This window comes from Rhinoderma darwinii, unplaced genomic scaffold (genome assembly GCF_050947455.1).
Source record: "Rhinoderma darwinii isolate aRhiDar2 unplaced genomic scaffold, aRhiDar2.hap1 Scaffold_240, whole genome shotgun sequence".
NCBI lineage: Eukaryota > Metazoa > Chordata > Amphibia > Anura > Rhinodermatidae > Rhinoderma > Rhinoderma darwinii.
Genome location: NW_027462700.1, coordinates 24,039 through 48,423, shown reverse-complemented (window position 1 = coordinate 48,423; position 24,385 = coordinate 24,039). Strand labels below are relative to the sequence as shown.

Sequence of the window (24,385 nt, the reverse complement as noted above, 5' to 3'; positions counted from 1 at the left end):
GGCAGCCGTAAGATTAAGAGGGTTCACTATAGTCACATATTTGGATGACTGGCTTCTCTTAGCCAGGTCAAAATATATCCTTTAGAGTCATATACATCTGACTCTGATCCTTTTGAGGGATCTCGAAGGATAATAAACTGGGAGAAGTCCAGAACAGCTTCGTCCACAAACATTCAATTTCTGTGCTCTATAATAGACTCAGAGGACTCGATTATTTCTCTTCCTATCACTTATATTCAGATGATCCTACAAGGGGTTACCTACCTCCATTCACCCAGAGAGGTGTCTCTGAAGTCAGTATGTAGGATTCTAGGATTAATGAGTGCCTCCATAGAGGTGTTTCCTTGATCTTGCCCCCATATGAGCCCTCTACAGTGGGAATTTCTGACTCTATGGGTAAGAACTGCCATGGGGCTAGACAAAACTTGTCACCTCTCCGTCAGACTCTTCATGCCATAACCTTGTGTAAAGACCCACCCAACGGGAGATACTTTGCCTGATACCCTGGAGGTACGTAATCACAGATGCTTGCCAGCTAGGCTGGGGAGCCCATCTGGACACTGGTGCAAGGTTCCAAGGTTCCGGGTCTCTCCTGAAGAGTTTAAAGCCATCGAATCTCATGGAGTTCAGAGCAGTCAGGTTGGCTCTTCTTCTTTTTCTCCCTCAGATAGAGGGGAATTCTATAAGGATTCTCACAGGCAACAACACAGCGGTATACAAATAGGCAGACGGCACAAGATATTTCCCCTTAACGGAAGAGGCTGAGTTGATTCTTCATTTGGTGGAATGTCCCCTCAAGAACCTGACTGTAATCTACATGCCAAGAAACCTCAATGTCCTGGCTGACAGTTTAATCACAGGCTAAAAAGTTCCAGGCGAATAGCCTCAGAATTCTGAGATTTTTCAGTAGATAACATTGAAGTGGGGAGTAGCTGTAGTGGATCTCATGGAAACTTGTGGGGATGCCAAACTCCCAAACTTCTGTTTCCTCTACAGGGAGGATAGTCCTTTAGCAGTCAATGCCATGTCAATTCTATGGGACTTCCCCCTGTCATCCATATTTCCACCAGTAGCGATGATCCAGAGAGTGCTGTCCAAAGCACAACAGGATTAGGCCTCTTTTATTGCAAGATTCCCTTTCTGGCCCAAGAGAGTTTGGTTCTCTCAGATGATGCCCATGAGCCATGACCAGCTTTAGGTACGCCCCCTCAGGCACGAACTGGTGTCTCAGGGCAGACAGAAGGGCCACAGTCTCCACAGCATGAGATTGACAGCATGGAGGTTGACAGGTCCCTTTTGAGATCCCAGGAATTATCTGAGGCTCTTATAAACACACTGAGACAGTCCAGAGGATCTGCTACCAATAGGATCTATTCTAGGATTAGATCTATTTTCCTAAATTGATCTACAGCTCAAAGTTTACCCCCCAATTCTCCTTCTGCTGCTTCAGTCTTAGAATTCCTTCAGCTTGGATTTGAAAAGGGTTTGAGTCCATAAACCCTTAAAGTTCCAGGTTGCCGTATTGTCTACCTTCTTTGGGATTTGGGTATGCCCAGGTCCACCTTCTTAAAAGGTTTACAAAGCAGTCTCAAAGCTTAGACCTCGAGTTCTATGACCAGTTTCAGACTTTCCTTTGGTCCTTAAGAAGTTAAGTGAGCTCCTGATTGAGCCTTTGGAGGACTGTTCGGTTGCCCATCTCTCGCAAGGTATTCTTCCTCCTAGCAGTTACATCTGCAAAAAGAATGAGCGAGCTTCAAGACATTGGCTCTTCAGATCCATAAGTTGTATTTCTACATGATAAGCTCTTGCTAAGATTCCTTCCATCCTTTAGGCTCAAAGTTCCTTCTTTTGCTAACATCCATCAGGTGGTCTCTCTTCCAGTCCTATCTTAGGACAGTTCTGATTATGAAAAGATCTACTGGGGATCCGAATTTACCTGGACAGAACAGCCTCAATTAGGAAAGACCCCAACAAGGGCTGCAAGGCCGCCAAGACATTGTATCGAGGAGAGGGGATAACGCCAATGAGCTTTTGACAGCAGCGACCAGTGAGGGGTGAGTATTGTTCAATAGGTGAAATGCTGGTGACCGGTTCACTGTAAAGTCTACTCAGCAGAAGGGTTGTATTTGACATGCTACATCCTCATCATTGTGCTGCTGTAAGAGACGTAAGGGAAGCCTTCGATTTAGAATGTAAGTCTGTTTTATTTATTTGTCCCGTAAGCAGCACAAGGCTTCCTACCTATTCCTTAGACTGTCTTTGAATAAAATATAATACACAAGTTTAGGGGTCCATTTTATAGGTTATCTCCTATTAACCCCTTCCCGCCGCAGCCCTTTTTCAGATTTTCATTTTCGTTTTTTCCTCCCCACCTTCCAAAAGCCATAACGCCTTTATTTTTCCGTCGATATCATACTATGAGGGCTTGATTTTTGTGGGATGAGTTGTAGTTTTTTGTAGCATCATTTATTTTGCCATATAATGTACTAGGAAACAGGAAAAAAATTATTTGTGGGGTAGAAAATGAAAAAAACAGCGATTCCTCCATGGTTTCTTGCGCGCCGTTTTTACGGAATTCACTGTGCAATTAAAACAACATGTTAACTTTATTCTGTGGGTCAATACGATTACGTCGATACCAAATATATATAGTTTTTTCTATATTTTACTACTTTTACAAGTAAATACCTAAGTGTAAAAAAGAAAATTTATTTTGTGTCGCCAAATTCCGAGAGCCATAACTTTTTTTTTTTTCTGTGGATTAAGTGGTATGAGGGCTTATTTTTTGCGGAATAAGCTGTAGTTTTTAATAATACCATTTATATCACTTTTTATTTCATTTTTTGTGGGCGATTAGGTGACCAAAAATAGAGATATTGGCGTTTAGATATTTTTTTTTTACGGCGTTCACGATGCGGGTTAAATAATGATATATTGTAACAGTTCAGACTTTTACGGACGCGGCAATACCAATTATGTTTATTTTATTTTTTTTGTATATATATATATATATATATATATATATATATATATGCTCTAGGGCAAAAATGGGAAAAGGGGGTTTTTTTTAACTTTTAATTTTTAAACATTTTTTTTACACAAAAAAAAAACTTTATTTAACTAATTTTTCCTTTTTCATTAGTCCCCCTAGGGGACTTCAACCAACGATCGTTAGATCGCTTGCACGATATACTGCAATACTAATGTATTGCAGTATATCGCGATTCTGACAGGCATCTATTAAGTCCATGCCGCTCGTTACTCTGAAGTGTCGGCTGTAACAAACAGCCGACACCCGCATCGTATGGAGCGGGTTCACTCCGTGAGCCCGTTCCATACTTCCCCTACCCGACTTTGGCGTATGGATACGTCAAATGTCGGGAAGCGGTTAAAAGTTCCTTCTGTCCTATCAGCCCGCAGAGTGGAGGAATCCCCATCATTGTGCTGCTGTCGAGACTAAGGGAAAACAGATGAACATTCTAAATCGAAGGCTTCGACCATTTTCTTTATTATGTAAAAGCAGTAAAACATAAAAAAGCACCCGCAGAATATAGATAACATCTAATTTTTTCTGCACAGTGAACGCCATAAAGTAAAAACGTAAAAAAACTATGCCGGAATTGCTATATTTTTTCCATTCCACCTAACAAAACAATATTTTTCAGTACATTATATGGTACATTAAACGGTGCCATTAAAAATACAACCCGCCCCGCAAAGAACAAGCACTTAAGTGGCTATGTCAACTAAAAAATAAAAAGTTATGGCTCTTAGAAGATGGGTAGGGAAAATTAAGATGAAAGAATAAAAATAAAAACTGGCTGCAGCATCAAGGGGTTAAACTTTCCTTAACTTTTATTTTGTCCCACTAAGGGACTTGAAGCTGCTATTGTTTGATCGCTTGTATTATTCTTTGGAATATATAGTATTCCAAAGCATTATTACTTGCCAGAGTATTACTGACAGGCAATCAGAGACATGGCCTAATTGGCATATACACTATATGGACAAAAGTATTGGGACACCTATACATTACACCTATAGCAGCTTTTATGACATCCCATTATAAATCCATAGACATTAATATGGAGTTGTTCCGCCCTTTGCAGTAAAACAGCTTCCACTCTTCAGTGAAGACTTTCTACAAGATTTTGGAGTGTCTGTGGGAATTTTTGCTCATTTATCCAGATGAAAATTTGTGAGGTCAGACACTGGTGTTGGAGGAGAAGGTCTGGATCACAATCTCCGTTCTACTTCATCCCAAGGGTGTTGTATGGGGTTGCGTAATAAAAACAAAGGGTCACAAGGCTCGCCAATAGGATTATACGTGATAAACAGGAGTATAAAGTAATAGCTATGGTAGACCTAGGGGCCTTTGTTAGGTGTCGCGGGGGCCGATGGGCAGACAAAAGAAGTTCCATCCCTGTTAAGGTCTTTATATGCTGTGGTCGCTAATGACCGCGGTATTTAAGGAGTTAACAGCCAGTATCAGTTTCTTTGATCCCGGCCATTACAGCAGGAACTGTGACCTTGAGATCACCATGACTTACATGTATGTTCCGGAGGATAAGGCCCTGTTCACACTGCGTGTATTTGATGCACTTTATGGCCCGAAAAACGCACCAAAAACGCATGATTTTAGCTTTCCATTGACATCAATGGGAAAGCGTGTTGTTAGTGCATACAACACGTTTTTTTAGGTGTGCATGTTTAAAAAACCCATCGCATAAAAGAAGACACGTCAGGTCAATTCTTTGACATGTAAAATGCCCTGAAAACGCGCTTACTTCCCATAGTCAATATGGGAGTCCTAATTACACACAAAAAAACATGCAGAAATCATGCACGAAACGCGTCAAAAAACACGATGGAAATGCATAAAAAATGGCTGTAATAAAACATGGCTGCTTTCCTCAAAAAACTGCCACACCTGTCTACAGGTTGTGTGTAGTATTTCAGCTCAGCTATATTCACTTAAAAGACGTAAAATGCGACTGTTTAAAAGTCACATCGGAAATTGAGCTAAATTAATTACATTTTATTGTGATTTTTCTCTTCATTCATCAAATTTGACTAGAAAAGTGGATTTGGAGACATAATTTAGGAGAAATTCATTCATTAAAATACGGGAAATGGTGCAAATTTATGATGTAAATGGAGAAAGATTTATTTCTGCCTGTCTGAGAGGTCTAAATGTGCCAAATTTATTAAGAGGTGTGCGTAATTCTTGCCGACTTCTCTCTCCACTTTGAGTAGCTCAAAATATGGGACTCTCAGTGAATGTTGCATATAAAAATAACTTTATATACAATGTGACAAATTTTCTACTACATTCAAAAGCATCTGAAGCAATAGTTACCATATGGATGTAAATGGTCACCAGGCAATTGTGGAGGAGTAAGACTCTGCCGGTAGAGATCGGTGTTGTAGACGCGCTGATCCAATGGGAGGAGCGGCTGATGTTGTATCCTGGAATAGGGCACCATAACACCTTCTATGCCACTGCTGCCATCTAAAGGATTCAACACAATACAAAATGAAAGTTGGAATCTGGTTGGTATGGGCAACACCCCCTGTCCTTTGATACATGATCCTTTATAAGGGCCTCACTTGAGATCGCACATGTTGTTCACCTGGCATAGTAGATCTATGGGGACCAACCCTTACATGCTGGATATGCTAACATATTCATGGGATATGCCATAAATGTCTGATAGATGCGGGTCCCAGCTCTGAGCCCCTTACCTAACTCCAAAGTGGGGGTCTCTCTATTGGTTCCTATAGGAGTTACGAAAACAACCTATCCCGTGGATATGCCATCAATTTCTTAGATGGGATTACCCTTTAAGGAGGGATATGCTCTGACCAGTGCCTGGCACTGAATGCTGTCACCAGTTTAATACTTCTCTATCTCCTACCTAATCTAATAAACGCTTTTTTGTAGCGAACTACTGTTTTTTAAAAAACAACTTTTATTATTGACAAATTTCTGATCAATTTTTGATTTATGCAAATTCATGACCAGACATCTCCTCCAGCCGTGCCAGGACTCCTGCTGAGAAGGGTAATCGTCCTGGCACGGCTGGAGGCGATGTCTGATCATTCTTCTGCCGCTCCGGTGAGGGAACTGCGGGAGTAAGTGACGTCACAGTGTGATCTCGCGAGATCACGCTGTGCTGTGAATAAAGCTGGGCATGAATGAAGAGAAAGTGTATGACGCTGATTGGTCAGCGTCATACACTTTTCTTTACAACGACCACATGGTGAAACGGGAAACAGAACTTTGTAAATAATAAATAATAAACATTTAAATAAATAATATATAAATAATAAATAATAAACATTTTAAAAAAAATAATACAACAACACAGTAGTTATCAGCATCAAAACGTTTATTAGATTAAGTAGAAGATAGGGAAGTATTAAACTGGTGACAGAGCCGCTCTCTTTACACGTCCCCATAAAATTATTCAGAAACAACTCTACATTGTGCTGTTCCTCTGTTATTCCTCTTGGAAATGTATGAATTATTTGACAGCTGACCCTTGTTAAAACTTTCAAAAAACTTCTGACATGTCATAGATTGATTGATTGATGGGTGTCTGAGCACTGAGTCTCCTACCGATGGTTAAAACAAAGTGCCAGAAGTGCTCAGGGGGGAGCGTTGAGCCGCTTTGTTTCTGATCGGCTTTTCTCGGAAAGCCGAGCAATTGATGTACGGGCTCATAGACTGTCTATTGAGTCAGCACACCAATTGCTCGCCTTTCTGAGAAAAGCTGTTCAGAAACTAAGCAGCTCAGCGCCCACCAGTGCGCTTCTGCCTCTTCGTTTTAGTGATCGTTGGGGATCTCAGTGCTCAGACCCCCACCAATTAATCTATGACATGTCAGAAGTTTTTTGAAGGTTTAATTTCCTTTTAATGGGGTGTGTAACCACATAGTCTGGCACCGTTCAGTCAGCGCTGACTGTGTAGGGACTTAATATGTGATCATCAGTAGTCCACTCACCTTCACTGTCATCATTACTCTGTCTACTACTTCCACGGTTCCCACAGACAGAGCCAAGACGCTGTGTTGCCAACTGCTCGTGGTCTTGCTGCTGTTGCCTCCGGGCTATTTTCTTCATCTAGATAATATAGGACTGTTAGGATTGCTAGGAGAAGAAGCTATGGACTATTAGGGTATGACTGTACCGGTTTTGCTGCAACAGGAAACCACTGCACTTTCAGAGCTGGAATAGTTCACTAAGGTTTCATGCACTTGTCCTTATTTCAGCCCTCCGAGTAGTACGGAGTCGTAATAAAGTGTTAAATACTTGAGGTTTGCACGATTTTGCAGCAGCTTTCACTTAAAGAGGGTTGTCCCAGTATTATTATTGCACTATTCTGTCATTTACCTTAAGTTACAAATATACTCCAGTTGCGAGATACTCCCTTTACTTCATTATAATGGCTCCCCCTGGTGTTCAGTCTGTATAGAAATGTGCACGTCCTCCTACTGACTTGAATGAGGGAGGACGAACATGCTCAGTTCCAGTCTTCAGCTGCCACCAGCCTATACAAAATGTATTTTCCGCTTGTCAGTAAAGAAGCGTAGAAGTAGCTTTTATTCAGAAACAGCTTGTAGTGTGGATAGGGACTTAAACAGTAAGAAACAAGAGAGCCGCAGTTTGCTTAGATGAGGAGAGACCCTGCACACAGCACCACTTACATACAGTGTGGGGCTCTCCCCTCACTGTGTGTAAACTAGAGGCTCTCCCTCTTCTTTAGTTATATACGGCTGGGCTCTCCCTCTAGAAAAACATGTAATGGGGGGCATTTGTAAAGCTTTTCCTATAGAGGATGCAAAGGCAGTGAACGATCTGCCTATGCGATCTATCACAGGAAGGGGGAGGAGCTGTAGCAGAAAAGACACGCCCCCTGAACCACCAACCTGAAGAAAATCTAGCAGAGCAATTGGAGCAATGAATGGGTATATCTCTTGATCCATGTAAAATACAGGACTAGTTCTCGCTTTGTTGGAAAGAGTTTGCCATGCATATGTATGTTTAACTTGTTTTCCATTAATTCCGGGACAACCCCTTTAACCCCTTAAGGACACGGCCAATTTTGGCCTTGAGGACAGAGCAATTTTTTTTACATTTCCCTCTTTGCATCCTGACGCTCATAACGCTTTTATTTTTTGTACGACGTAGTTGTATGAGACTTTGTTTTTTGCGGGACGAGTTGTACTTTATGTACGTACCATTTTTTCGTACAAATACATTATCGTTTAATTTCTATAAATTTTTAATTAGATTAAAATGCAGAGAAAAAGCAGTTGTGCAGCAGTTTTAATATTTTTTTTTTTACACCATACACCGATCATCATAAAGAATGGTATACATTTGTAGTACAGGTTGTTACGGTCGTGGCGATACCAAATATGTCTATATTATTTCATGTTTTGGGACTTATATTTTAAAAAGTTGATTTATTATAAAAAATTCGTATTTCTGTGTATTTTATTAACTTTTTATTTATTTATTTACCATTATTTTTTTTTTACATTCATTTAACTTTTTTTTTTAATCCCATAAAGGGATTTATAATTTTGATTTTGATCTTGTAACTGCAATGTACTGGCATAGATCTATATGGGCATACCTCAGTATGCCCTAACAACAGGAAATATGTTCAGACAGCCCTGGGGTCCTTCACTGGACCCTGGGCTGTCTGGCCATATGAGTTATGGGCTTTGATCGCGTCACAGTTATTTACTGTGACGCGATCAATGTGCAGTCCCCTCTCCTTGAACGCCGCGATCAGCTGTCATCGCAGCGTTCAAAGGGTTAACGGCGGAGAGAAGATGTTTCTCTCCTCTCCGCTGTCAGAGCGGGGCCGTGGCTGTGTATTACAGCCGTTGCCCCGCTCTCGATCGCGCGCACAGACGCGTGCAGGGACGGCTGTCACACAGGATGAGTATGCTCGTCCTAATGCGCGAAGTGCTCGCCGCTCAGGACGAGCATACTCGTCCTGTGTCGGCAACCAGTTAAGCAGTTCCAAGAAATATTTCCATAACTGCTTCTATGGAAAATTAACCGACTTGTTACTCCTAGAAGCGCATGAGTATTTCTTACTCATAAAGGTCAATAAGGAAAAACATAGCTAAAACAGTATTACCATGAGGAATAGGCGATGCGTCGGTTTAAAAAAACTCAGCATGCGTCAAAATCTGCATTTTGAAGCTGCATTGTGTGAATGAGATTTAAACCGTACACTATAACATAATATCTGACCATTATGGTAAAATATAACAGTGGCCAAAGCAAAATTAGAACCTGGAATGTATCTTTATAAACACATAAGGTTGATAGTATTGACTTCTCCTTATCGGGTGCCCATACATGTAGCAGTTGTGTGCCGGTAGTGTGCCGCATGACCAAGAACTTGCCACGGTTTGTCATGCAGTTTTTGGCGATGCGTCTTGTACAGGTGAAGCACGTTGAAAACATGGCCAATAACCAAAACACACAATAACACTCAAAAAACACATGTCCAAAAACCACATGGCAAAACCGCAACAAGTACTTTGCCGTGCAGCTCACTACTGGCACATGGCCGTTACATGTACGGGCATCCTATAGTTACTTGTATATGGTTAAGAATGGAAATGAACATGAATAACCGGTTCTCAGTGTCATTCTACCACCTGCAGGTTGGCTATTCCATATACAGCTGTCACATTAAAGGGGTTATGTGGGGACCGAAAAGTATTATCAGTGTAGTCACTGCCGTATGTGAGCACACGCGCTAATATACATTCCGGTACCGCGTCGCGCTGATTGTGAGATTTTAATAGATTTTTATAGCGCCGACGGGGGACCGGAAGTCTAGTGGCACAGTCTTCCTTGATGACGACACGACTCTTCGTCATGTGACCGGCCCCGCTATGTAATCTATGCGCTACTGCTTGTACATAGAGTACAGCGGGGCCGGTCACATGACGAAGAGTCGCGTCGTCACGAAGGAAGACTTTGCACGTAATCTGTAAAGATTGGCACATTTGGGACTGGTCAAGAAGATTAAGCTGCCATTTCTTCTGGCAGTAGGTGAGGCTCCGTTAATGATATAGAAGAGTTTGTACCTTAGCTCTCTGGTTCTGGAACCAAACCTGAACAACGCGCACGGTCAGACCTGTCTCTGCTGCCAGTGTCTCCCTCACCTGCCGAAGAAAACAAGAAGCAAGCTGGTGTCACGTACAAGGAGGATTAGGACTGTTACCCTGGAGAATACCCTGACTGGTATAGACAGAATAATAAGAGATGCTGGGGGGAGTAGTTCCACAGCAGCTGGATAAGGCGTAATCCACCCATAATGTTCAGTGATTGAACTACAAGTCTCAGCTGTTTCTGTCTAGGAGACTAGCAGGTCACGCAGGGATTCAGCAGAAGGACAGCACGTAGCCCAAATAAATAGACTGCTGTAACTATATGACAGAATTCATGGTCAGTACCTTTCTGCAAGGCTTGGAAGACACCTCAAATGATGCCTTAAATGCTCTGCGCTGCTGTGTGGTGAGAATTGTTCTCGGCCTTTTTGATCGTTTAAGGTCTTTTGCTTCATCGCTTCCTTTAACATGACTTCCATCCTCATCTTCACTTTTGACTGAAAGCAGAAAGTATTTTACTTCATAAAACAAACCATAATATTAATGGGTGATACCAAGTTTTACTTTCTGATCTTTTGTAACTGGACGATTTTCAACAGTGTTCATTAATACTGGGGATTTTTATTTGTACATATCTATCTATCTATCTATCTATCTATCTATCTATCTATCTATCTATCTATCTATCTATCTATCTATCTATCTATCTATCTATCTGTCTGTCTGTCTGTCTGTCTGTCTGTCTGTCTATCTATCTATCTATCTATCTATCTATCTATCTATCTACCTATTATCTATCTATCTATCTATCTATCTATCTATCTATCTATCTATCTATCTATCTATCTATCTATCTATCTATCTATCTATCTATCTATCTATCTATCTATCTATCCAGTGGCGTAACTACCGCGGTAGCAGCAGTAGCGGCTGCTACGGGGCCCGGGGCTTGAGGGGGCCCGTGCCGCCAGCCGACACGCCCACCCAAATGCCCGGTGGCGCCGCTAGCAGCCGTTATGGCTGCTACAGCGGTAGCGCCGCTACTGTGGGGCCCGCGCCGCCGAGCCTTACACAGGCCCTCTCATCATGCCTGTAGGTGTCGCTAGCACCGGAGGGGGCCCCAGTGCTAGCGGCAGCCAAATACATGTGTTAGCACTGAATGGCCGGGCATGTTCCGTGCCTGACCATCCAGTGCCTTACAATGACACTGATTGGCTAGCGGCGCGATGACATCATCGCGCCGCTTCCATGCTTGGAAGGTGCTGATTGGCGGGGCAAGTCATTCTGCCCCGCCAATCAGCGTCATTGGAGGACGCTCGTTCAGCTCCTGCAGACATGCTCAGAAGAGAGCATGTCTGCATCGCCAGTGAACAGCGTGGGAACGGGATCATGTGAGTATGGCAATTTATTTATTTTTTTCTTCAAAAATGTGAATGGCATTATCTATAATGGGGGGGGTCGTCTTTATGTGGGCTATTATATATAGGGGGGTCTATATGTGGGGCAGTAGCTACAGGGGGGTCTATATGTGGGGGTGTGGGCCACTATATACAGGGGGCTCTATATGTGGGCCATTATATACTGGGGGCTCTATATGGGGGCCATTATATACAGCGGGGGTCTATATGTGGGCCACTATATACAGGGGGGGGCTCTATATGTGGGGCACTAGCTACAGGGGAGGTCTGTATGTGGGGATGTGGGCCACTATCTACAGGGGGGTCTATATGTGGGGCAGTATATGTGAGACACTATACAAGGGTGGGCTATATGTAGAGCACTATCTATAGGGGAGCTATTTTTTAGGGTACTTTCTATAGGGGTGGGCTATGTGGGGGACACTATATACAGGGGTGGGATACCTGTGGGGCACTAACAACAGGGTGGCTATATGTAGTGCACAGTCTACAGGGGTGGGCTATATGTGGGACACTATATAGAGGGGGAGCTATATGTGAGACACTATCTACAGAGGTGGGCTATACGTGGAGCACTAACTATAGGGGAAGCTATATGTAGGGCAGCATGGTGGCTCAGTGGTTAGCGCTATTGCCTTGCAGCTCTGGAGTCCATATGTGGGCACTATCTACAGGGGGCACGGTGTGTGTGTGTGTGTGTGTGTGTGTGACAGTTATATTTAGATGTGTTGAGAATTTTAACTTTGTTTACAGGTGCAGAAATGTTTTAAAACTGAGAAGCTGAAGACATCTAAACGGAAAACTGCAGAAATGGGTCATGGCCGGGAGAAATCCATCATAGATGTCTGAACCGGAGGGAGAAGAAAAGAACTAGAATCTGAGACGTCACCGGTGAGTCACATAATGTAAATGTTTATTCTGCCTCTAATCAGTATTGTAGTCACTGTATGATCTGCAGCGAGATGATGGTGGTATGATTTTTTTTTGTGAAACCGCATCTCCCAGCATATCCTTAGCATTGTTCCGGCCATGCTGGGAGCTGTAGTTTTACACCGTACAAACCTATACGCAGTGGCGTAACTACCGCTATAGCAGCCGTAGCGACTTCTACGGGGCCTGCAGCATGAGGGGGCCCGTGGCACCCGCCGGCACGGCCCCCTCCCATGGTCGCAGGCTCCGCTAGCAGCCGCTATGGCTGCTACAGCGCGACGCCACTGAAGGGGTTGTTCCTACAAAAGACATGCATCCCCTATCCACAGGATAGGGGATACATGTGGGATCGCTGGGACGCCCAGCGATGAGGAGAACGGGGGACCGAAAGTCCCCCCTAAGTTCTCCATGACAAACCTCGGACTTCCGGGGTCTGTGTCGGCAGCTCCGTAGAAATGAATGGAGCGCCGGTCGCGCTTGTGCGCATGCGTGACCAGCGCTCCTTTCATTTTTATTGAACTGCGCAGACGCCGGAAGTCCGAGGTTAGTCATGGAGAACTTCGGGGGACTTTCGGTCCCCCGTTCTCCTTATCAATGCCAGCGATCGCACATGTATCCCCTATCCTGTGGATAGGGGATGCATGTCTTTTGTAGGACAAACTATAGGCCGTTTTTTTTTGGGGGGGGGGGCTTATATGGTGTTATCTACAGAGGGGGCTGTATGGTGTTATCTACAGGGGGTTTGTATGGCGTTATCTACAGGGGGCTGTGTATGGTGCTATCTATAGGGGGCGCTGTGTGGTGGAATCTATAGGGAGGCACTATCTACAAGGGGGGGGGGGTTGTGTGATACCCAGCAGAGGGGGGGCCCCAGTCAAAAGTTTGCTATGGGGCCCAGTCTTTCCTAGTTACGCCCCTGTATCTATCTATCTATCTATCTATCTATCTATCTATCTATCTATCTATCTATCTATCTATCTATCTATCTATCTATCTATCTATCTATCTATCTATCTATCTATCTATCTATCTATCTATCTTCTATCTCTCTCATGTCTATATATTTCTTTATTGCATATCTATCTATTTCACATCTATATGTAGAACTATCTCTATTGAACGGTAATAAGGTTTAATTTCTCAGTATACTTGGCATACAGCTCCACTGTGTGTAAGTGACAGGACCATCTTACTGTACTGTTCTGAATGCTGGTGGACTGCCACCTACCGGATCCAGCTGGTGTCAGGCTGAAGGCGCTAAGCATCTCTCTCTCCCTTTCATAGTCGCTGCGACACAGCAGCTGTCCTTCCTTTAACACAAACTCATCTCCTCGCTCCAGTCTTCGCTCACACTCGCAGCAGTAAAAACAGGCCACATGATACACATGGTTGAGAACACGCATGATGAGCTCAGATGGCATGACCGTTTTCAGGCAGCTGTTGCATTTGGTAGCAAAAAGCCTATAAGATATGAAAATTTAGGTGAAGAAAGCAAAATATCTGGAAATTTAGCCAGCCATAGAATTGAGATATTGATATTGTCACATCACTGCTACTATAAGGGGGGTACTATTGTATGGGCACTATTATGTGGCTGCCATACTATGTTGCCAGCAGTCTACTAGATAGCTCAAACTACTGTTTGGCCTCCACAGTTATTTGAGCTCCTCTATAGGGGAAAATTCTATAACATGGCACCTCCATGTTAACAATATGTGACCTTACTGTGGCAACATGAGGACCATGTTGTGTAGTACAATTCAGAGGCAACCTTTCTAAGAAACATCAAGAAGACATGACTAAAAATTGTCCCGCTCAAGGTATTTTTTGACAATGGCTTCGTCCAATCCTGCATGTGAAAAATAAAAAAAAAACACCAATATGCCTAAATACCTACTTGGGTTTGAATAAATAATGTGGGTTTTAGGATAATCCCAAAGCTCATATTTGCCAACTCTCTCGGAATGTCCAGGAACATTCCAAAAAGAGGGGATGATCTGGACTCCCGGAAGAACAGGCAAATCCCCCGGGTGCTCCCTGTCGGGATCGGCGTCAGGTCGTTGTCTATAGCAGTGTAGAGGACTGCATGAATGAGAAGAGGTCAATATCTGCACGTCTAGTCTGGGGTCTCTTTTTATTTAGGGGGTCTGGTCTGGGCTATTGTATCTGTATTTAGGGAGTCTGGGGTCTGTATTTAGCACATCTGGTCTGCTGTCTGTATTTATTTATGGGTTCTCTATTTATTTTGGGTTGTGATGAAGAGTCATATGCAGTTTTGTGATTTAAATACTGTAGTGTGGGGGTGTGTCCTATATAAATGGGCGGGGCATACAGGGGGAAAAAATCGATGGGTAATATAGAGATTTACTTCTCAAAATGTGGCATGGTTGTGGCAAAAATTGTGCCAAAAAAGTGGCGTACATGACATACACCAAATTTATTGTGCCTTTTAGACACTCCTTGCAACTTCCTAAACATTTTTGAAAAGTGTCTAGAAAAAAGGACGTGGCTAAGAAATGCACCAGATTTATTAACGGTGTGCGCCAATTTTTTGTGCAAAATATTAATATAAAGTACGCCAGTCAAGATCGGTGTCAGAAAGAGAAAAATGTCTAACATGGCTAGCAAGATGCGCCAAATTTATGATACAGCCAAAAGTCTTTTGAGATAATCTTTAGCCCCTTAACAAAAAAATATTGGGGATTGTGGAAGGACACAGGGAATTTCGCAATAACCAAAAGTCGAATTTTGGACTCGACTCTTGTGAAGAGTAATTTGAAACCACATTAGTAATTATTTTTTTTTCCATTTTCTAATTTGAAATTACAAAAAAAAAAATTCTTAAGAGGCTAAAGTTTTTTTGTTTTGTTTTTTTTTTTTAACTAAAACAAGTGCCCTATTGTTGATAATAAAGGTAAAGTTGAATGACTGTAATGAAATAACAAATTTTTACTCATTTTCTCTACCCTGATCATTTGTCTAGTATAAAAAAATAATCCATTTTTATATACCCTATTACGGAGTTAATAGAGGGGGATCCTCTGTTCAGGATCCTCATCTCTTGGCCAGAGTGATGATTGGTTATAAAGGATGGTTCTCACTCTGGAGGAGCTGTTCTGGATTACACAGACAACGCATTGATTTGTATGACTGCATACCATAACCCTTAGATAACATAGCTAGGGATATCCTAATAGTAAATTGACACAGGACAACATGAACGTTCCTTTAACGTGGGTTGACTCGGGGTCGGCCACAGCTTTTATTATAAATATAACAAATATAATTTAACATTTTTTAAGGTAAACATCCGTATGCCAGCCTACCAACATAGGTGGGCATGTAGGTAATTCACCTTACCAAACCGCCAGCTGCGACAAAACAACATTTCACCCATGAACAAAACATAAATAAGTAAAACACAAGAAAAGTGCAAAATACCACCCAATACAATTGTAGAAAAACCCCCGCTCTGAAGGCAGTGCCATCTGCCACTTTGAAGTATTGCTAACCGCAAGGCAAACCAGCTACCCTGCACCTACGAATGCCTGTGCTAGTACAAATTGTTTTTTATTTTGTATTTATTTATTTTTATTTTATTTTTTTATTTTTTAAATGTATTAATTTATTTATTATTTTTTTAATTTTTTTTCTATTTTTATTTTTTATTTTTTATATAACACCGAACATTAATTTTCAAAAGGGGTGGGAGGGAGGGAGATTGCAATGTAACGGCCAAAAGAGGCAGAGACCCGCAAGACAGCTCCTTAAATCCACTAGGAAGGAGGGAGAAAGGAGAAGGACCATAAACCCTCCCCCCGGATGGAGGGGGCTAAGAGCAGCAGCCAGAGGTAAGAAACTTATTAACCCCTACCCTTGCTGGGCATACAACAAATAGCTGAATCCCTAGCTGGGGCCCTATTAGTTTTTCACTCACATTACCTGCAGTCAAAGACCCAGCGGTTAGACACCTATGGGTCTACTAGGACACTGTGTAATGCTTAGTTTCACCTGTGATGGTGCTGCAGGGAAACTGAACACTTACTAGCAGGTTTCCCCACAGGGAGCAGCTGTGGGTATCAAGAAGGGGACACTTCCTTTCCCGAGATTTTTATATTTCTAACGGCACCCGCCAAGGATGTGCCCTGTCCCCAATAATCTTTATCCTCTCTATGGAGCCCCTGGCTCAGCACATCAAAAGACATAGCTTAATTCATGGTGTAAAAATTGGTAACAGGATGCATACTATCTCATTATATGCGGATGATATTATCTTGTCCCTTTCCCAACCTGTTAGTTCACTTGAATCAGTTATGGATGTTATTAAATCCTTTGGTAAACTCTCTTATTATAAGCTGAACACCCAGAAATCCCAGATGTTACCCCTACATTTAGACCCCGATACACTGTACTTTCTGAAAACTAAATATCCATTTGATTGGAGAGTAGATGGTATTCAATACTTAGGCATTACCATATCACCCTCCTTCCGTGAACTATACAAAGTTAATTACGAACCTCTACTTCAAGCTATCCAGGTAGAATCGGATAGACTCCTCCAACATGACACGTTGTGGATAGGACGAATAGCGGCATACAAAATGCTTCTTTTACCCAGACTATTGTACCTATTCCGCACTCTCCCAATCAGTCTGCCCTCCAAGTTCTTCGTAGCAGCGCAAATAACCCTATCCCGCTTTGTTTGGTCGGGGTGTAAACCCAGAGTGTCCCGACATATCCGGTCTCGTGACAAAACGTGGTCGGAGTGTCCCAAACATACACAGCTACTATATTGCCACCCTAGTGGCACAAATTACAGATTGGTGGCATGATGACCAAGATATTCATTGGCTCCAAATTGAATCCTCATATATATCTCCGTTAAGCTTAAAGACCGCCTTGTTTTTGACCTTCTGGGACATTCCGTCGATTTACTCACTATCCCCTCTAACTCAGGCGACATTACAATGTTGGTCTTTTTTGCAACACGCATCTACTGAACGACTCCCACTACTAAAGTCATACATCCCCATTGATATTTTTTCAATGATTGTTCCAAATCTATTACTGTCTTCATGGTCTCTGAAAGGTATTACTAATGCGTCTCATCTGTTTAAAGATAATGGCTTGGTGAGCTTCGAACACCTCACATCTCAATATTCCATTCCTACTTCAGATTTCTTTAAATACCTCCAGATTAGAAATTGTGTCAAGATTTATAATAATTTTGACACGGTGTGTCTTTTTAAAATGTTTGGGTATCTTTCTAAACGTAGCAAGGGTCTGAGACCTGTGTATAACCTACTGCACCCACACTCATTCTTCTCTAAAACACATCCCATGCGGACCTGGGAGAGAGACTTGAACTGCTCTTTTTCTGAAGAGGCCTGGGTATCTGCGTTTAAATTAATCCACAAAGCCTTACCCTGTATTCAACATGTAGAAGCTGCTATAAAAACCTCGCTGAGGTGGTATTACACCCCAGATAGATTACACAAAATGTTCCCTGAATCATCTCCTCTATGTTGGAGAAGCTGTGGCCACACTGGCACTCTTTATCATACGCTATGGGCATGTCCTACACTTACCCCGTACTGGTCTCAGGTTTTTGCCCTTGTGTCCACAGTCTCCAAATGTCATATTACACAGTCCCCTCAGTTAGCCCTCCTGTCTCTAGATATGGACTTAATTCCTTTACCTTTAAGATGTTTGATTCGCAAAATCTTGGTCATGGCAAAACTAGTGGTGACCCGCCATTGGAAGGAGACCGCCGCTCCGCTCTTAGGAGAACTGATTACACTAATCAATATGACCTATGCCTATGAAAAAATCGTATCCTTGGGTAACTCCTCGTTTCACAAATTCTCACTAATATGGAATCCATGGTCATCCAGTGTATATTATAACATGTAAAATGATTGTTCATGCGGTCATAATATCGTCTTGTCTCCCCAACATGGGGCACGACGATCTGTTCAGGTGATATGTGTGGCTTATATGTTCTTTGTTTGTCGGTTTATTTCTGTTCTCTTTTACTTTGTTATGATATAATGACGTCTCTCCAACCACGACTGTATTAACTCGTGCTTTATATGTAGAGATGATTTATTGTACTGCTGATATTGCAATGTTGAATGCAATACTGTTGTTCTATTTTCTTGCAAAAACTAATAAAAATTATTGAAACGAAGAAGGGGACACTTTGTAGTTAACAAACTGTCAAGTAGGGATTGTTCTTACAAGAGGAAGGAAGTCCAGACAAATCTCTGCCTCATGTCATTACTTGACCTCTCATATCTCCAGTATAGATTCCAATATTTGAAACCCTATTTTCGGGACAGCTTGTGCCATTGGGATAAATTGAATACAGTTTTTATCTGGTGTGGGATGATTGTGCGATGCCTCCTGTTCGTCGACGTGCCAGTCATCGCCACTTGTCGCAGACTAAGAGGAACAGAATACTTGAACTGAAAGAACTTGGTTTATAACCCTAGTAGATCATTACGCGCCTAGGCCGAGATGTCAGCACTGTTCAACGTTGCGTGTCCCGGAGGTTGGGAGAACAACAACAAACGGGAATGACAGCAAGAGGTGCGCAGAGGCGTGAACCTCTTCACGGACGTATCATCTGATTGGAAGAATAGCGTGTACTGCAAGTGAAATTGGACGTCATATCCCAAGCCTAGGGCGGCAACCGGTGCTGACGCAAACAATCAGAAGGCTTTTGCACAACATAGGGCTAAGAGCCAGACGTCCAGCTAAGGTGTTCCATTGACCACACGCCCCCGCTCTCAAAGGCTATCATGGTGCACTGCAAGACAGCAATGGAGGCTGGAGTGGAGGTCTATCCTCTTCAGCGATGAGTCCCACTATGGTCTCGGACACAATGATAGCCAATGATTGGTCTGGGGACCACGTGAGCAACACCATGAAGAGGCCTTCACAAGGGAATGTCACATCGGTCCTACTCCCAGGATTATGGTGTGGGGTGGCATAATGTACGTTAGTCGGACCCCTCTAATCTTCATTTCAAGTACACTAACAGCTCAGCATTACATTGATTTTGTCATGGAACCAGTCATACGCCCATTTCTCCAAAGTGTCCCAGAAGCCGTTTTCAACAGGACAACTGCTGTGAGCAGCCTGCATGACCTAAACATGCTACTATGTCCTGCAGCGTCTCTGGACTTGTCTCCTATAGAGCACATCAGGAACGTCATTGGTCGGCAATTGCAAAGGGAGCTGCTGGCCGCCAATCTTGATGATTTGCGTGCCTAAGGGCATTCAACATGGAATAACATTCCTCGGACAACCATTAATAACCTCATTATAGCATGCCAAGGTGTGTAAGTGCGCGTATTTCTGCAAGTGGCGCTCATACTCGATACTGAATAAATCAAGATGTTTGGAATATTTTTTTCCATTTTCTTATCGTTTGCATACCATTAACCTGTTTATCGATCCTCTAATTTCCACAATTCCAAAGCTTTTCCTTCCTGGCGTTGCAATATCAATGTTGGTGAGTGTATATTAAACCAAACAAGGACTTATTTGTATATTTATAATTTCTGCTGTATTAAAGGGGTTGTCTGTGATGAGCTCAGGTTTTCTGTCCACCAGGTCTATAGTTAGGGGTGTCTTTGCACAAAGTCAGATGCCGTATTTGTCCTTTGCACATGCTCAGTAGAATAAAACTGTATACTCCCTCCCAGGGTAATGCTATTAACTAAATTATAACTTATAGTCAAGTCCATCTTTGGTTTAACACTTGGCACAATATCACGGGGTCTTCTAGGACTTGTCCAGCAGTAAAGTGGTTAAAAGAAGGAAAGGTAGCGTGAGATATCCGTGCTTCCCAGCAGTAATTAGACAGCACAGGCAGCTCCCAGCTAATAAACACCATGTCAGCCTACATTACGCCATGAGGCCTCTGGATCGTTGCTAGCGTCAGGAGCGCCTGAATAGCCTCTCTTTTTTAATATAGCTGGAATCCAGTTAAGGCGATGTAATAATGTCTGGATTACCGGAGCCAGCACATAATAAATCTCTGCTGTGTAACCCTGTATCAACAGGAGGACACAATGAAATTATTCCAGGATTATCACTAACAGGGACCTGACAGCAATATCTTTAGTGTGTGTCTATCTATCTATCTATCTATCTATCTATCTATCTATCTATCTATCTATCTATCTATCTATCTCTCTCTCTCTCTCTCTCTCTCTCTCTCTCTCTCTCTCTCTCTCTCTCTCTCTCTATCTATCTATCTATCTATCTATCTATCTATCTATCTATCTATCTATCTATCTATCTATCAATCTATCATCTATCTATCTATCTATCTATCTATCTATCTATCTATCTATCTATCTATCTATCTATCTATCTATCTATCTATCTATCTATCTATCTATCTATCTATCTATCTATCTATCTATCTATCTATCTCTCTCTCTCTCTCTCTCTATCTATCTATCTATCAATCTATCATCTATCTATCTATCTATCTATCTATCTATCTATCTATCTATCTATCTATCTATCTATCTATCTATCTATCTATCTATCTCTCTCTCTCTCTCTCTCTCTCTCTATCTATCTATCTATCTATCTATCTATCTATCTATCTATCTATCTAATTTCTATATATATTTTCAAATTCTATATGTAGAACTATCTATATTGAAAGTTAATAAGGTTTAATTAAATAAAGTAAATAAATATAACCAAGAACCTATCATCTGTCTATGTATCTATCTCTTATACTGTATCTATGTTATCTATCTCATGGGGTTTTCTTAAGCTGGAGTTTTAGGGCCCTGTTTTATTATGGGCCCATGATTGTGTCAGAGCCTGAAACCCACCATGATCCCTTTGTCCCGCATGGATTTCTCTCACGGGGATGACGTTCAGAGGTTTGTCCAAGATTAGAAAAACATGGCTGCTTTCGTTCAAAAACAGTGCCACACCAGTCCACAGGTTATGTGTGGTATTGCAGCTCAGTCCCATGCACTTCAACGTAGCTGAGAAGCAATATGAGACAGGTGTGGTGCCTTTTCTGGAAGAAAGCAGTCATTTTTTTTGTAATCCTTTAACTATCTTTGTTTCACATATAACCCCTGGATCATTGCGGTTCTACTGGCCCAAACATCACATTGTGTCTTCATTGCTATGGCATCCAACGTCCTCTTCCTCCCACAATAAAGGTAAAGTGCAAGTGAGGTTAAACCAAGCAGTTTTTTATGAAACAAAGGTCATCGTTTCCATCAATAAAGCCGATGTCCCCACGGTGGTCATAGGCTGGATTGTGATGAGAACCTTTTATTGCTTCTACTTCATACATTTTATACATTTTCTGGTGCATTGGTGAACAACTTCCATGCACAGATGGATTTTACTGCACTGTTTTCAATGAATGTGAAGCAGGTGACCACCTTGAAATATCCTTGATATCCATATACAAATAAACTGTGGGTCGGCAGGTCCTGAAGCTGCTAAACAACTCCTGATGTTTTCAACATATTTATATTTTTTTAGCTTTTTTTTATATATATCTTCTATCATATTTTCTTCAGCAAAATTTTCCCAGGACCTGATAGGTGTCGGATTAACAGATAGTCTATATTATTGGACTATAATAGAAAGTCCTTTTTTAGCCCGACAAGCAGTCTATTAGGTGATAATGCCTCTGACACAGCCTAATAGACACAAACCTAGGCCCCTTTCTTAGGCCCCGTCAGCCATGGTTACCCATTGGCCCCACCGTGATCTCGGGGACAGCAATGGGCTGACAGAGGGAGCCCCATCCTCTGTCAAACTCCTGAGGTGCCCTGGTTCATTTGACTGTGGGATCTAAGTAGCTAAACAGCCAGTACCAGAGCTTTCCCTGATGCCGGCTGTTACGTCGAGAGTGTGGTTGTCAGTTGCGAGTAATCTTGCTGACGGCTCAGTGGTGCACGCGGGAGCCTTTGGATATTCATGTATGTTCAAATGCTTTAACCTGCTGTGCATTTGGACCAGGGTCGGACTGACTCACCAGAAAACCAGAGGATCCTCCGGTGGGCCCAGATTCTGACCCAATAATGGGTCTTAAGAAGGTATAGCGGAAGACAACCCCATTTGGAAATGACTTGGGATCCAGTAGGGTCTATTTCTTACCGGTGATTCCCAAATAACCTATTAGTTCTTACTTATGATATGTCCTATGTGTACAATCACAAAAAGCGGATGTGAAAATATTCTGTAAAGGTGGTAGGTGGGCCCTCAGAATCATTTCCTCTAGTGGGCCCAGGGTACCCCAGTGAGACACTGATTTGGACGTCCATATATGTTCAAATGCGTCAAGGGTTAATCAGAAGAATTAAATAAAGGTTTCTCTATGCTGGAAACAAGTGCTGGATTGTAAGATACTTTTTGGATTGTTGGATGCAATATTAAAAGAATTTCACTGTCTATAACAGATATATAGTTTTAAACATAAATAGTACCATTCTGATTATCCAGTATGCTTGGGCCAGCCGCAATTAGAAACACATGCACCAACTACAGGATATTCTGAATGCCCGAACGACTCAGTGCCTGATGAAGGTCATAATGACCGAAACGTTGCACTAAGTCATTGGCATGTTTCAATACAATCAAGATTTCTTCAAACTACCACATTGTGTGCCGAATACTTTTTGTTCACCTTTCAAAGTTTGTTATAACCCAACACTCCTAAACTATTTAATCTGGACCTTGAAAAAGAATGACAAATAGGAGATTTGCTTCTTTGGGGTCCAACTAATCTAGAATTCTGAAGATCTTGAATGGATGCCAAATTAGTAGTAATTTTTTTATTTTATCAAATCTTTCTTTTTTTTATTGAGAAAAGAAAACAAAAGGAAAACATCCTTATAAAGAGCATTAGGACATGGAGGAAGGGTGCGGCACGCAGGTCGCAGTTCCCGATAAGCATATAGATTACAGGATGAAGAGCATTGGGTCATAAACAAGGATAACTATTTACAGAGTACCCGTATCACAATATGAGACTGTTAAGTCATATAAGTGGGCATCTAAGAGAAATCAGATGAAAATGTATGGTATGAGAGCATATGAGATGAAAAGGTCTTCCTGTCGAAAAATGGGGAGGGGTGGGCCAGCGAGGTCTTTGAACTTCCAATCTAAGCTAGCGACTAGTGGGTCTATGTGGCAGTACTAGGGGGGATGGGGCAGTAGCAGCACGAAAGGTTAGCCATGGTGTCCACACTTTAAGATAGTCAGCATCTTTCCTGCGTTCCCAGCTCCAGAGCTCCTCCACCCTACATATGGAGTCCATCCTACCCAACTACTCATTGAAGTTTGGAGGTTCTGTTGACTTCCAATGGAGTGGAATCAATAATTTGGCCACTGTGAAATTGTCTGTTGGGATCCAGAGGAGGATAAGAGGGGCGTTAAGGAGGAACTGTAATGATGTGACCTTTTGTATAGCATCAGACACCATATCCCAGAAGGGTTTGATTAAAGGGCAATCCAACCAAATGTGAGATATGTTACCAACTTGGGATTTGCATCTCTAACATTTGTTGCAAATTAGTAGCAATTTGACCATCACTTTGCAAAGAGTTTTTCTGCGGGCACTCTGACTTGTAGACCACAAGGGCATATAACCAGAGCCATAATTTGGATGTCCTAGGCTGTGGTAAATAAAAAAGTCCTTCACCAAACAGCCAATGACTTTACATGCCACCATATCTAATAATGATGGGATATAAAACCTATAGAAATGATAAAATACATTCATTTGTATGGTGTGATAGCTTCATTTAGCATGATCACTGTCAAAGAAACCCCTCTCTCCCTATTTTTCTATGACTAGGTGGACTATGGGCCACCAAGATGTTGAGT

The 24,385-nt window shown here is 42.1% G+C and overlaps 1 protein-coding gene across 1 annotated transcript in view; it reads right to left on the bottom strand.

Annotated features, from left to right (window-relative positions):
- Nucleotides 1-24,385, bottom strand: part of LOC142702663 (LIM homeobox transcription factor 1-alpha-like) — a 46,668-nt gene that overhangs the window by 5,327 nt on the left and 16,956 nt on the right. The window contains exons 4-8 of the mRNA XM_075848193.1: nucleotides 13,725-13,957; nucleotides 10,494-10,645; nucleotides 10,125-10,202; nucleotides 7,008-7,125; nucleotides 5,360-5,512 (exon numbers count right to left, since the gene is read on the bottom strand). Of these exons, the coding sequence (XP_075704308.1) occupies nucleotides 5,360-5,512; nucleotides 7,008-7,125; nucleotides 10,125-10,202; nucleotides 10,494-10,645; nucleotides 13,725-13,957 (734 nt within the window). The remainder of the gene's footprint in view (nucleotides 1-5,359; nucleotides 5,513-7,007; nucleotides 7,126-10,124; nucleotides 10,203-10,493; nucleotides 10,646-13,724; nucleotides 13,958-24,385) is intronic.